Source organism: Grus americana, chromosome 1 (assembly GCF_028858705.1).
Source record: "Grus americana isolate bGruAme1 chromosome 1, bGruAme1.mat, whole genome shotgun sequence".
Classification (NCBI taxonomy): domain Eukaryota; kingdom Metazoa; phylum Chordata; class Aves; order Gruiformes; family Gruidae; genus Grus; species Grus americana.
In genome coordinates this window covers 86,873,002-86,888,165 of record NC_072852.1, presented here as the reverse complement: position 1 = coordinate 86,888,165, position 15,164 = coordinate 86,873,002, and the positions used below count along the sequence as shown (strand labels likewise).

At 49.6% G+C, this 15,164-nt stretch overlaps 2 protein-coding genes across 2 annotated transcripts; both read right to left on the bottom strand.

Annotated features, from left to right (window-relative positions):
- Positions 1–1,081: 1,081 nt before the first annotated feature.
- Positions 1,082–8,665, bottom strand: C1R (complement C1r). Its single transcript, XM_054812521.1, has 11 exons — positions 8,517–8,665; positions 7,482–7,710; positions 7,054–7,246; positions 6,729–6,872; positions 6,385–6,581; positions 5,740–5,887; positions 5,534–5,655; positions 4,861–4,939; positions 4,320–4,460; positions 2,609–2,683; positions 1,082–2,375 (listed from the first exon to the last, which is right to left on the bottom strand). The coding sequence occupies exons 1-11, from the start codon at positions 8,522–8,524 to the stop codon at positions 1,573–1,575; spliced, it is 2,139 nt and encodes a 712-aa protein (XP_054668496.1). The 5' UTR covers positions 8,525–8,665; the 3' UTR covers positions 1,082–1,572.
- Positions 8,666–13,208: 4,543 nt separating this feature from the next.
- RBP5 (retinol binding protein 5) lies at positions 13,209–14,991 on the bottom strand. The gene is made up of 4 exons (XM_054844655.1): positions 14,746–14,991; positions 14,314–14,492; positions 13,768–13,869; positions 13,209–13,377 (listed from the first exon to the last, which is right to left on the bottom strand). The coding sequence occupies exons 1-4, from the start codon at positions 14,816–14,818 to the stop codon at positions 13,324–13,326; spliced, it is 408 nt and encodes a 135-aa protein (XP_054700630.1). The 5' UTR covers positions 14,819–14,991; the 3' UTR covers positions 13,209–13,323.
- Between the last annotated feature and the right edge of the window lie 173 nt (positions 14,992–15,164).

Here is a 15,164-nt window from a genome sequence, read left to right as displayed (position 1 = left end):
TTTAGCTGGGATTGCTATTCCTGGGAGGGTCACAGATTCCTATAGGCATTTGGGACAAATCATCTATTCTCCATGCCTCAGCTTCCCAAAGTTTCCTAGTCTCCTGCAAAGCAGGAGATTCTTTAAGATGGCTTCTCAGTATTTTTTCCTAATTTTTACAAGGACTGAAGAGTTGAGTTGTTCTTGTTACCTGTACTCACCGAGCATACCAGAAATTCCCTGTTCTTCACCTGGAATACCCCCCTGTTGCATGTCTCATTCTCCCTTCTCTCCCCTGGACCAGGGTTTATCCATTGCTCCTGTACAACTGGACACCTTGTTTTTCCATGTTCTTGTTGCCTCTCATGCTCCCCTCTTGCCCATACAAATGGGAAAAATCAACAGGATTCTGACCCCTGGAGATCACAGGTGAACTTATATCAGATGTGCAATTTCACAGATCACTCCCCCAGGGTATATTATCTCAAAAGCAAATGAGAAATACTGACACCTGAGATCTGGAGCTGGATCTCACAGAAAACAGTTTGAGAAGGCAACTATGACCTTACTCCCAGAGTTCCCCTGTCAAGCTCTTGCACTTCAGTTCTCCCAGCGACTCACAAGAAAAAGGTAGGTTGTTCTGCAGTAGCAAAGCTAGTCAAGAGACAACTCCAGAGAATGCCCACAACACGAGGGGGTCACCTTCTCTCTGATGCAGCTGTCCTGCATTTTAGAGATGCTGTCCTGCAGTCTGAGCTTTATTTCATATAGTATAAAAAAATCCATCCTCAAATTCTGATCAGTAAAGAAAGGTTCCTGGGCTCTTTTCTCCATGAGATTGGTTGTTGTCTTCCCTGTCTTTTGAATGTGGCATCACACAGACACCTTACTTTTGCCTCCTTTGAAGCAACCTGGAGTTTCAGACTGGGTAATCTAATGGCAGTTTTGTGACAGGTGAGCAACTGCCACGTGCTGTTGCAGAGCTGGAAACACTTTATTGGTGGGTAATGCAATCCCTGTATAAAGTCTGTAAGTAGCTTTCAGTGATGGGGAATATTTAGTAGTTGTTAAAAACAAAGACAGAAAAACGTAACACACCTGGTTTCTCCAGCAATGATTTTAATATTCATAGAATCTCACTGATGCCAATGGGCATATGCACACTGTACTCAGCACAAAGTACCACATCCATCAAGAAAGTCTGCTGCCCTGCTATCTTCCCACAGAATAGGGTACAAAAGTAGACTGCAGTAGTCTTATGATATCATCAGCACTTCAAAAAATAACATGCTTACTGTTATAAGATTTCCTGATACTATTAAGGCTTCATCCAGTAATAAGATTGGAAGAACTAGAACATTCGCAAAGGCGTCCCACAAGCTGCCAATGGTACAGCAGCTTTGGTAAGTTTTCACGGTACCACCAAGAATTCATCACACAGTACGGTGGCTTTCAGAAATGCTCATGATGAAGGTTATCTGGTCTGTGTGTTTGAAAAGCCTTTGGGACATCATCAAAAGCTTTAGATACGATTTGCTGTGTCTGGAAATTTATATGCTATCAGTTATTCTTCAACTAGTAGGACAGCAACACTTAGAGCCTGTCCTCCCCTACTATCCCTTTGATCCAGTCCAAATAGTTGATGATCTTGGTGTAGAAGCCATAACCCTCGGCACAGCCGATACCCCAAGAAACAATACCGGTAGCCACCCAGCGACCACTTCCTGTGTCTAACACCGTGAAGACGCTCCCACTATCACCCTGGCAGGTATCCTGTTTGACTGTGAGGAAGCCAGCACAGAACATGTTCTCAGAGAAAACCATAGGTATATCTCTCTTCTTACTGTCCAGCCAACTCTGACACTTCTCTCGAGCAACCGCTGGCAGGCTCACGTACTTCAAATTGTTTGAAATAAAGTTTTTTTCCACACCAAAGCCACTCACATAGCCCATGTGCCCATCCATGTAGAACGTGGTGTTGGTAGTATCTGGGAGACAGATGGGCAGTACTGTAGGTCCCAGGGTTACTGGGTGTTTCAGCTCCAGCAGGGCTATGTCCCCATTGAAGTTGTGCTCATCTTCAGGGTTGTAATCTGGGTGGATAAAGATCCTACGTACAGGGTGGTTACCCAACTTGTGGAGCTCTTCTACCTTGTTGTGGCCGAGGAAAATGTCAGCCTCCTCTGCTATCTGGTCCAGGCTTGCATTGTTCCCTCCCGCCCCTTTGGGGAAGATGGTGTGGGCAGCAGTCAGGATCCAGCGATCACCCAGGAGTGCACCACCTCCTCGCCCGTGGATGCCAGTCAGAGCCTGCCAAGGGAAATTGCCTCTCCTTGCTGACCTGCCGCCCAAGATCCGCTGGACTTCAGTAACAGGATTGAACGGCTTCCCGCACACTGTGGAAAAATGCATGGAGATCATGACACCCTCTGTTGCCCTGGCTCGTCTCTCTCTTTCCTGCACCATCACTGTTTGATTTCACCTTATTTTTGCCTTCCTGGACAGATTTCCCTGTCCTCCCTCACTGATACCATTATCCTCACTCCTCTCCCTACATGTTGTCCCAGCTTTGTACTGACTGTAAGCATGAATTGGTAAACACCAGACAAAGTCAGAGTTTTTCACTGACCTGGCAAACAGGCAGGAATCCTCATCTGACCATCTCGATCCACCCAGGTTCCCTCAGGAGAGCAGGTGAATCTGTCTGTAGGATGAGAGGGAAATGAATGACACCTAGGTCTGCAGGCATGGGGTGGGAAGAAGGAATAGGATAGGATAGGATTAGAATGGAATGGAATGGAATGGAATGGAATAGAATAGAATAGAATAGAATAGAATAGAAATTTTCACGGCATTCCTCTCTCCAAGGTGTCCCACGTGCTGCACTCAGCCCTTCCAGCCCAAAGGCACCCTTTCCCAGGAAAAGCCGCCTGTGGTATAGTCTGGAATGTCTCCATCTGGGAGAGCATGTACATCTCGAAGCACCTCGGTTCCAGGGACCAGTAAAGCTCAGGCACTGCTTCTGTAGAAGAAAAGCCTGAAGAGCCATCTGAGTGAAGTCTTAACTTCAGTCAGTCCACATGCTTACAGAGCACTATTTGACCTTATTTAGGCCAAAGAAGGGAGAGAAGAAGTAAAGACATGGATTTTAGATTCAAGTTTCTGATCTCTGTAGTTTGCAAAGAGTAGGACAAGGTGGTTTGATCCAGAAACAGGAAAGAGATGAGTCAGTTACTGCACATGCTCAGTATCTATTTCTGAGGCTATATGGTAGGTCAGCTAACTTGCATGTCCCCTCTCAACACAAACTCCAGTATCTCCAGCATTCTTGCTTTTCTTAGAAAGTTTGTGCTGGTGACTAAAAATAACTTATATACAATTTATCTTACACTGTAGTAAATGCTTCCAAGAAAGTGCTTGCTGTTCTCCTTCAAATCATGATCAGAATTTCGCTGGTGCTGATATTTACTTGCTCCTGATTTTTTTTCTGATGAGATGGAGCTCTGAGTCTTTATGAAGGAGATAAACTCAGATGCAAGAATAATCAAATTCAGCATTAGTACCAACTTAAAGAATGCCTTAGCTGCTTGCACCCAGCCCCAGCGCTAGTGTGTCACCTCTCTCCCGCATGCTGCACAACTGTGTGTCCTTGCTGGAATCCGTATCCAGGAACAGAGTCAGCTTAAAAATCTTCATTTTTTTACAGAGGTCAAATGAGCAGCAACGGCATGGAAATCATGAACTCCTTATAGTGTTGTTGTAATGTCATCAAATCATGTCTCAGGTGCAAAAAGAAGGCACATGAATGGTTTTGAACACTGCCTTAATTTTTCTGATCTGCTGCATAGAAATAGATTTCTCTGTATGTATGTTATTTAGCCCTTAGATGTCTCTGATGCTGAACAATATCCCAAAGAAGTAAACAGTATTACAGTGGAGTAGAGTTTGAGTTTATTTATTTGCATCTGTAGCAACTTGGACTGGTGTGGTGAGGTTTCATAATTTTGGTGATTCCCAGACAGCATGCCTCTAATTTCAGTGAAAGAATGAAATCCACTAGAGAAGAATAAACCTTGACTACAGATGAGAGAATAAGACCTTCTGCAAAAGTTAAGTAGAGTGTGGAGGACGGATGTGATGGACTCTGGGAATGAAGCAGGGTGGGAGAGGCTGAGAGAAGAGACCTCAGGAGCTATGCTGCAGAGCCAGGGAAAGACTGGAGAGCCTTCACAGGAGGAAAGCACGAGCCCTAAGCCCGGGGAGCAGAGATAATTCTAAATGGAAATCTGAGAGGGCTTTTCACACACAGATTTCAATGTCTGTGTGGGATTAGGACTCACCACCGCCTGCTCCGGTGACAATGTGATAATACGGCTCATTGCATTGGTATGTGATCACTGACTGGTATTTGTTGTTTGCACGTTTGTTAACATAGATGTATGCCCCATTGGCCAGGTCTGTAGGGTTGCCACAGTTCACAACTACAGAAAAGGAAAGAAAAAAAAAAAGAGATGAATCAAAGACAGCTTTACTGCCTGCAGGTTTAGGCTTAACTTGGATTGTGGCCGTGATGTGAAGGACCAGTTAGTACAGTGGGCAGAGAGGGGTTGTTCCAAAATGGATCCCAGACTGGGATCTTTTGCTTTTAGATGTTACAACATTATAGCAAAATTTTAGTGATATTGTATGCGATTTTGTGAGGGAGGAAAAACATTTAAGTTTTTGCAAGCAGAAAAATGTAATGAAAGTGAACAGGTCCTTCCAACCAGCATATCCATGAGTCTGCGGTCACAGACTTGAGTCATGGAGGCTGAACTCCCCATGTTCCTGGACGGGGAAAGCCACGGCAGGAGGCATAATTCCTGTTCTCAGATCACTCACTTTCACAGCGGGGCATAGATTGATGCCACGTCCCATCGGCCTGGCAGACAGCCGTGAAGGACAGCAGCTTTCGATTGCCCTGCACGGGAGAGAAAAACATCTCTATTGGTTGTACAGAGCCTTACATCCCCTTCCCCACAATAAAATAATATTCTACGTGCCCATCTTTTCACTGCTGTCCAATAGCTCCCCCTCTGCAGTCTGTTCCAGTTGCTGTCCTCTCCCTTTGCTGCTTTCCCTCTACCCTGTGTTTGCCACAGGCTACAAATTCTTCATAGCAGGCCAAGATAGCAGCAGCCAGCAACCATAAAACCATGACAAGCCTGGGGTGCTACCCAGTCCTGGCAAGTGGATGGCAAGGGAGGCAGGTAACATTTCTGCTCCAAGTCTGACTTTATATCCTTCCAAAGAGATATTCTTGTTTACCAGTGTTTCCTGGGATCTTTGTCTTTCATCTTCTACCAGGGCTTCGTGAAACAGTAACTGCATAAGAAAGGGAGCTAGGAAAGGAGAAACCATTGGAAGAAAGCTGATAGAAGCAAGGAAGAAAAAGAAATTGCAAGAGGTTGCCACGAGTTAAATCTCCAAAGAAAGTTTTACTGAAAGGTGAAAGACTTACACAAACTGAAGAGAAGCCAGAATATGGCTGAAGGGAGTGGAGAAGGGATCTCACCTCCATCAGGTTATACCCAGTCTTGCAGCTGACAACAAAATAGTCCTGAAATTGATACACAGGCTGCAGGTCTCTGATGATGGTAAACTGATCCCGTGGGACAGGCTGTGGGCACCGTATTTCTGTTAGAGAATGGGACAAAGTAAGATGGTATTAACAAATGGTGTAGACAGGCTGTAGTAGCCTCTGGGGAAGAAACGTCTTACTCTCCGAGGTGTAGTGGATCTTCCAGCCACGGCTGAACCCTGATTCATCGGTGAGGAAGAGTATGTCCACCTCATTGCTATTGGTTTCAATGCTGCCAGGTGACTCCTTGCCGCAGAATTCACCAATCTCTCTCCCTCGTGCTTGGATCTGATGAGGAAAACATGTATCACAGAGACAGAAACACACATGCCTCTCTGCCCCAGTATCCCTATTTCAATCCAGGCCAAGTTTGCCATGGTGCCTGTGATGGTGAACAGGGCTGGTTGTCCGACCCGTCTTTGCTGATGTCTGCACTGAGAGATCAGAACAAAGGGCTGACCTACCGCAAGCTCTGCTTCTCCATTATCATTGGAATCAGAGCCGTCAACCCCTTCAAATCCTGAGATTAAGTCAAAGGGAGATAAAACTGGAAGAAGGACGATTTTTTTGGCTCCACTCACAGGGGCCTGTGACTGAGAGCCTCTGACCTCAGGACAATGGTAATTAAGTGCACTGAGGCCGGGACAAGGGAAGAGCTCAGTCCTTCATGCTGGGGCATTCTCCTTGTACTGATCACATATTTCTCATCTGAATGGTGGTGTCCCCACAATTCTGGTCCAGGTCTGGCTGCAGGGTTGGAAGTAGAGCTTGCTAATCTCCAGTACCTTCAGTTGGTCATAAGGACAGTGGACCTGCTGGTGTTCATCAATCTCAAAGGGTTCCAAGAACTTGAGGATGATAGACAGGCCCTTTTGCAGACGGATGCTGTAGTTACACCGGAGGTCTTCAGGATAGGGCTGGGGGTACTCAGGGCTGCTCAGGTACCCAGATGCTTCTGTGAACAACTCACTGCTGCACTCCACTGGTATAGGGGAAGAAAGTAGAGGTCACATTATGGAGCTGTGTCATCTGCAGCCCTGTCAACTGCTCCCTAAACCACTTCTCCCACCCTTCCCAGCTGAAGGGCTCCTTCCCTGGAACCTTCTGATCTTTCAAAATTTCAATTTACCTTTGCAGGAGTGGTGGTCACTCTGAAGCTGGTAGCCAGTCCGGCAAGAACAGAAATAGCCACCCACATAGTTGTGGCAGAAGTGCTGGCACTGAGTCCTTTCATCTTTCTCAATAGCATTGTTAGGGTCACATTCATCAAGATCTGAAGATGCAGGAGATGCAGAGACAAGAGGAGGAAAGCGTTAAACCTCTCTGCTGTACACTGAAAGTACATAGAGATCCATATCCTTGCTTACAGCTTCTCTTTATTTGCATGACAAGGAGGAAAAATGGTTGCAGCCACATAGGCTTCTTTCTGCATGCGGAGGGTATTGTCTACTCACCCACAGCTTGGTAATGGGCCAGGAAGCCCCTGTAGGGAATCACTGTACCATTGTCGTCATTGGAGAAGTCAGAATGAAATGCAAGATGCATCCTGTTCCCCTTAGATACAAACTCCTTTCTTCCTGGGTGATTGCCTGTGGTTGACCCAAGTTGGCCACAGTATCGGCCCAAGTTCTTCTTGTCTGCTTTGATCTGTCAAAGTTAAGGGGAAATCACTGTAGCCTCATAAGATTCAGTCTACTCCATGCATCACTATCGCCCAGCCATGAGTTGCTAGTACCTGCTCCACCCATTTCTATCTTTAACTCCTTCCCTTTCCTTTGTGGGAAGTATGAGATGAGCCATGGTGAACGAAGAGCCATTGCATGCGGTGGCCACTAGATTCCCATCTCCAGCCACCCCCTGGCCCAGGTATCTATGCACGTACCTTAACATAGTCATAGAAGCAGGACTCAGATGGCTCCAGGTCAAAATATCTGAAGGTCAGCTTCACCACATAGCCTTTTGGGACGTGGATATCCCAGATGCTGATGTTATTGTTGGGATATGGCTTGGGATAACCAGGGGATCTGATCTCCCCAAAAAGCTTTGTTGAGACTGGACTAGAACTGATTACTCCAAAGAAGAGGAACACCCACAGGAGAAAAGGAACGTGCCTGTGAACATCATGGCAAGTAAACTATGACATTGCACAAAATTAGCTCATCCAAAATCAGGGGAGACTTCACAAGTGACTTGTGCACTGTCTAATGGAATCCAAACACAGAAGGCCTAGCTGCAGGTCAGGCTTCTGGCTTGGATTACTCGGGAACAAGGAGGACAGCTGAAATGAAGACACCAGCACTACCCAGGTTCTAGCAAGGCATTGTGACCCAGCCATAGTGATTCATCAACCCAGGAATCAGTCTGAAGGAACATGGGTGAATTCCCTGAGCAACATCTGCTTGTTCCCAGCAATCATGGGGCTAGGTCCCTTAGATCCAGGGGAAGTTTGTTTCCCATTGGCTCTGGGCCAGCAGGTCACTTCTTTTTATTGCTAGTTTAGGACCTCTGCCCAGTTCCTTTGGTGAGGGTCTGAAGATCTCAAGCTCAGTTTGCTGAAGAGCAATCCTGCAGTGCCTTCAGGGCAGCCCTCTACCCAGTCATGGCTCAGTCTCTCTCCCCCAAAAGTTGGCCCTAATTTTTTTTTCCCCCTCATTCTGCAGATGTCCCCTCTTCCTCTCTGGGGAACGGGACTATGAGTGTTCCTCCAAAACAAGCTCACTGCCCAGATCTCATGAAAACATCTGCCAGGACGATCCTTCTTCCTCAACCCTTCGTGCTAGCACAGCTTTAATGGAGGGACGGCTAGCATGAGCTTAGCCCCTTTGCCCTATTCTCCTTCCCGGAAGGGTCTAACCTCCCGTTCCGTCCCCGCAAAGATGTGGCTGGGCGCCCCCCCTCCCCAGATGCCCCCGCTCACATGTCCATGCGTTCCCGCGCCGCGCACGCAGCCCTGCCCGTCCTGCCCGCTGCCCCGGCCGGAGCTCCGGAGCGGCGATCAGCGGGAAGCCCGAGGGCCGGTCAGGTAGGTGGGGAGGGGCGGAGGGAGGGAAGAGAAAGCCCAGCTGCAAACAGCTTGGCCCCGGACCAGGCTCCCGCAGCCCGGGCCCTGCTGCCCTCTGCTGCCGAGCTGCTGCCGAGCTGCTGGTCCCCCCGGCCATGCGAACACGGGCCCCGGGGAGTGCTTTTGGGGGCCTGTCGCATCCGAGCCCCGCAGAGCCGATCTGTTTCTTCTGGGCGAGAAGGCAGGAAAACGATTGCTAGAGACCCTTCCTAGGGTTTGGTCTGCAATCCAGCAGCCGTTCTGAGTTTGTTCCCCTCCAAAGATGTCCTCCTAGGAAGTCTCCCCCACTCCGGTGCAGTTTTCTGCTGTAGGAAGCAGACCAGAAATTTTAGTCTTAACAACGTAAAAAAACCCAACAAACCACAAACCAGCAAAACAAACCATCACAAAAGTCAGGTTTTCTCTGTTCTGGCTTGTGGAAGAACACTTCAGAGGTGTTTTTTGGGGGGTTTAGTGGTGGGTTTTTTTGATGGAAACTGGGATCTTCTTCAGGGAAAGCAAGAAACCTCAGGCATTTGAGTTAAATAGATATTAGGAAAAATGAACAATCCTATAGAATTAAAAGCATTCTGAGAACATTCCTTTTCAAGGACCCTTCTTGCTGTTTCTTCTGCAAACACTTTTAAGACAAACAAGATAGATAGATAACGCCTTCAGTATTTAATGGGGAAATGAGAAAATATAGCAACTTAGAAACACATTTCAGGCTTTTATCAACACAGTGCCCAAGACACATATTGTGTGCCACCAACTTCATCCAGTTTAACATTTCTTGGCTTTCAGACTTTGGTGTAAGAGGTAAAGCACTGTTTTAGTGTTTTCCCTTAGAATTATGGGTGACTTCAGAGAAATTAGCAAGTTTCTTGCCTTGGATCATAGGAAATAATTCACAGCTACAAAAACATGTTGAATGAAGATGAAAATAGTGTTAAAAAGAATGAAGAAAGCGTCTTTGGGATATTCATGGTCTATTCATTCAAGTCTACTAGAGAACCTGCTCATCAAACATCTTTGAATTATTATCTGAAAAAGATCACATAAACATGTAATTAGTGCCTCTGTAATAACACCATATGCCCCCACACATCAGAATTGAGATTAAGCAGGGGACATTACCGCAGTACTTCCTGAGATCCAGATACCTCCTCTGCATGATAAACATACTTGGGCAGGCTCACTGCTGTGTTGTGCCATGCCAGAGCAGGTTCTGCTGGCTTACTGTCCCATCAGAAGGGAAGCTTTTACTCAGGAACCACATCTGGAAAGTAGCTGGCAAGCACTGGAAACTCCGAGAGATCTGTTATGAACAGGTCGCCAGTGGGAAGAGTGTTCCCTGGCAAAGTACGGACAGGCAGAGATGATTAAGGACCATTTGTAAGGAAGCTGATCATTTCAATGTGTTCTTGACAAGGAATCTTCTATCCCTGTGGCACTTTCAAGACACATCTCCCATGTCTTCATTTCCTCTCCCCGCCCCGATAACACCATCTGGGCTACTAAGGAGAGTACTTCAGCTGGTAAAGCAAGGGCAGTTAGCTGGGGATATGCCTAACTGGAGCAGCCCACCTCTAATACATGTCTCATAGGCCCACCTGATCTGGACAATACAGCTATGCCCTCATCCCTGCTCCAGTGCTCCCACTGGTGGCGTTCCCCTTCAAATGCTCTGTGTAATCCTCTTCCTTATGTTAGGTACAAGCCGGGAAATATCTGGTACTGTTTTTCCCTCGGGACGATGCCTGTACCTTTCTTTGCTAAAAGGCAGAATATGTGTAGAACCACAAAATGCCAAAACTACCCTGCTTGACTCAGCTGGGTTACAAGAGGACTGGACAATAAATCCAGACAATATCAGAGCAAAGTAAAGAAACTGTAGATGTTCAGCACGGTCAAAGATGCCAATATCCTCTCATGGAGAGAGACTCCTGCTTTGAATACAATGTGTTGCAGGAGGTCATTGGAAAGAAACCTGCTCTACTGCCTCAGAAGTCATGAGATCATCCCCTGATGTGCAGACCCTCTCATCCACTGAAGAGGAGAAGACAACTTGGATACTTTATCCTCAAATCTGAAGCAAGGAGGACAGAGAAATAGCTCTATTGGGCTTCCTACAGCTACACCACCTACCCTACAGTACATCAGGGCCACAGACCCAGGCTCACTGGCAAACACTGAGCTGCTTTCCCAGGGCACTCTACCTTCAACCCCTTGGTTTGACTACCCATCACAGCCCTTTGGGGATGCTCTCTCACTAGCCATAGGGCTTGGGCTTCACACAGCCAGGCCTGTGCTACCCAATGGCTTACCACTTTCTCAGACAAATCATGCCACTCCTGCAGCTCTGGCTGATACAGAGAAGATGACCTACACTAAAAGAAGTCTCAGGACTCTAAGAGTGGATCTTCCCCCAGAATGAGATAGTGAGCAGCAGCAGCATCTTGGTAGTCTGTTTCTGTGTCTTCTAAATCAAGGAGCAAAGCCAAGTGCAATACCCCAGAAGGGATGTAGTTCTGCAGCACCAGCCACTCAGCAAGAGGCAAGAACAAAGCGAGTGTCCTCCCAGTATCACACCTTATCCCCTGCCTTACGCTAGCATCCTCACCTCCCACAGGCTCGTGTCTCAGCAATATACTACTGTTGTGCAAAGTCACCATCTGACTTAGGCATCACACCTACAGCATGATTACAAAAGAAAAAACAGTGAATTATTAGTGCTGGTAGTTACTAACTGAAGCCCTAGAATAGGTTGTAATACTATCCCTTATGATTATTATGAGTGTGGACCACATCAAGTGGGTATGATTCCTATCTATGGTTCTGGCACAACTGGATGCTTCCTGAAGACGCGAGACTGTCATGGCTATATGATGGCTGGCAACCAGTCAGAAGCAATCCACTCAGCATATCACCTTACAGGCTTACATGACAATTATGTGGATGGTTGGCATGCCAGTGGAAGAGTCTGGCTAACCACCTGTACGCAATAGCTGTCTACCATCAAACCAGAACACAGACTCAGAAAATGAAAGTTTGCACCAGCTTTTGGTGCAGGGATGGAAATGAGTTGATTAATTGTTGATCACACAGTCTGGAAGACATCAAACTGGATGTGTTGAAGTGAGCTTGGTGTTGGGGATCAGAAGCAGCTCAGAAGGGCTCTTATTGTAATTGTATGAAGGAGTATGAAGAGGGCAACAGTTGAACCAGCTTCAGCTGCTGTCAGTCAAAGCGCTGCCTTTTGCAACCTTGTGATACAGCAAAAATAGTGTAGAGGCTCCTTCTGGTAGAAGCAATGCTGGGTTGTGGAGGTCCGCATAAAGCAGATAAATGACATGCTGGATGGCGTGGCTATGATTGCTCTTTGGGTTTGATTGCGTCCCACCCAGTGGTGCTCTTGCACTGTGGATATTGACAGGGTGCTGCAGCCTGGGATGTCCTCAGAGACAACCTTGAAGAGCGAGAGGTCGACATTATAGGTACAGCTGCAGCTCCCCGACCCCTTGCTTATCACGTGTTCTGAAGTAATGGCACTCATCTTTGCACTTCCCTGAAAAGAAATTCTTTGGAAAATACTACTTTTTAGATGAGCTGCTGGAGGTAAAAATTGCATTTTCTCAGCTTGAAAAGGGCCTGTATTTCCAAAATCTGCCTACCTCTTGGTTCTCTGTGATTTCAGTAGCTACACATTTCTGTATGCCCTGCCCTTCAACCTTTTGTTGGGGGGCAACCACAAGCATCCTTCAAAAATAACTGCCTGTGGGTTCATTACAGGACACCTCTGTCTTCGGCACTGGTCTGGCTTTTCAGGGGACCTCACCTCCTTTGTCCCTTGGTCTCTGACTGTAGAGAGGAGCTGTGGACCAGGGGAGCTAGGATGGCCATGGGGAGACACTGCCAGGAACGCCAGGGATGCTGGGGCTAGAGGCGTTGGCCGTGGTTTCTTACACCAGCAGGAGAGCCTGAGCCTTCCTCACCCTTGGGACCTTCTCTGGAGCGCAGTGAACATGGGGCGAGTTCCCTTGCCCCAGCCCTCGGATTTCACACCATTACGTGAAAATCCTTGACTCTGAAGGACAAGTTCTGTTTTCCACCCACCCTGCTCGACGATCCCATGATCCTGAGAAGAATGTGGCGTCCCCAGGAGAAGACGGCTGGTGTCGGTGGCTGCGGAAGAAGGGGCAGCCTCAGCCACCCTTGCCCACTCGGGCATCAGCCCTTGCTTCCCAGGGGGAGCCGGGGGTGCAGCGCGGGGTTTGGCTTCGGCGGGGGCGGCGGGAGGAGCGCGCGAGCTGTGGGGGGCCGGGCCGGGCGCGGGGCAGCCCCCGCCCCGCTCATCCGGCCCAACTCTTATTCTGAAAGGAGCCTCCGTGCAGCCGACGGCCCATCGTCCTCCCCGCCCCGGCCCACCCTGGCCGCCTCCTCTCCCCGCCTCCCGCTCCCCGCAGGCCCGGCCGCGCCGTGACCCCCGGCCGCGGGAGGTCCCGTCCCGCCCCGTCCCATCCCGTCCCGTCCCGCTGCTGAGGGAGAGGCGAGGCATAAGAAAACACGCTGCTGCGGGGAGGCGGGGGGGCTCGGCTCGCTCGGGTCTTGTTTCTTTTTCAATGCGGAGCAGTTTGCTCTGGGGAGCGAGGGTCCCGTCCCGGCATCTGTCCAGGGGAGCCGCTCACTTCACTTTCTGGAAAACCTGGACGCAGACCTCATCTTCAGCGGTCATGCGCTGGGGACAGGGGGGCGAAAGATGAGTTTAGGCTGGATCCCTTACTTCTCTCCCTCCCCAGCAGCAGCCGGTGCGGTCCTGCCTGCCCTCCTGCTTGCAGGAGTCTTGCAGGCCACATGCTGCTGCATGCCCTTCCCGACCCTCCCAAAGCTCCAGCGGGTCAGCCTGCAGGGGCAGGGAAGGGCCATTGCCTTTGTTGAGCTGTGTTAACTTTTAAACCCTGGAGGTGGATGTTTGTGTGAAGCGGTGGCTGGCCCCCAGGAGCTGGGATTGAAGTCTGAGGGGAGCTGGAAGGAAGCTGCACAGCTGGCTCAGAGCCCGCAGCACCCACACTGTGTCACCCGCCCACTGCAACTGGGATTTAGTGAGCTGTGCTGGACCCCTCCTCACCAGATGCAGCTGGTCCCCCTCCAGCCAGTGCCTCCAGCCTCGGTTCCTCTTCTCTCCTAGCTGCTCACACACCAGCTGATCCCCCTCCCAGGAGACAGTTGTCTGAAAAAAAGGAGGAGAGGGGAAGACATGGTCCCAGGACAAGCAGGTCCTGGCAATAGAAGTTTCCAGTGATGACACTGACTGTTTCTCTCAAACACATTTTCAAATGCAGCCCCTGATCTGCTGTCTCTTCGGTGGCTCCTTGGGACTGATGCTCTTTGTGGGAGGTGAACGACCCTCTGGCTTCCAAGTGCAACAGAGTACTGCCAAGTTCTGTCTTTTCAAGGCTTTGCTCCAGAGGATAGTACCCTCTTGGTCCCAAAGTACTGGGGTTCTGGCTGTTTAGTGCTCATCCCCTTTCGTGCGAGTGATTTACTCATAGAACCACTTATTCCTGGACCTGCAGGGGCATGCCAGCTCTGGGCTGGGCTCTCATCTGGTTCGTGAGTCAAAAGCTAAGCAAGCCCCAGTATGCTGTCAAACTGCGCTGCCTGGGCTTCTCACCTGGCACTTGCGTCCATCCACGGGTCCCAGGTCTTCCTCAAACTGGACTCCTAGATCAAAATCCATAACATAGTCCCGCAGGGAGGTGATCGTGCGGATGACCATGTGATCTCCCGTGTGGATGATCTCTTTATCGGGCTTCAGGAAGCAAACCAGTTTTCGCAGGACCACGTTGATATCTGGAGGATGAGAGGGAGGGGAGATCCGTGGATGGCCTGGGCCCCTCCTCTAGCAGCATCCCCGCAGAGCTCCTCCACTCTTTTGGCCAAGGAGCCCCAGCCATGATACCTCCTCCCCACACCCTCCACAGTGCAAAAGTGGCAGTCGCAGACAGAAAGACCAGAGGGTTCCCAAACCCCTTCCTCCCCTTCCCGACTTCTGACATTTTTGGAGGCAGAAGGGAGCAAAAGGGGATGAGGAGGGTGGAGTTACCTAAAGCGCGCAGGTAATTGTCCATGTTCTCCTGGGAGACGAAGCGGTAATACCCGGTGAGGTTGGGGGGCATCCCGGGGCAGAGGGACAGGGCCGACGACCGACGGAGGAGAGAGGGCAAGGAGCGGGACAGGCACGGAGCTGGGACCAAGCTCGCTCGCCGGGCGGGCAGGTCCCTCTCCCGCGGTGCGGCGAGGTCTGCGGGGCAGCCCGGCTCCCGGACTACCCGCTGCAGTAAGAGTCCCCGCGCCGGAGGGCGCGGAAAAGGCCGGGACTGCCCCTGCTTCCAGCATCTCCGCCTCGGCTGGGGAGAACGTGAGCGCGGCAGGTCACCTCCTCACCCTCCGCCCTCCTCGGGGGCTGCGTGTGTTAAACTCTCGGCTGCCAACCAGCGGCAAGGCCCCCCCTCCCCTCCCCTC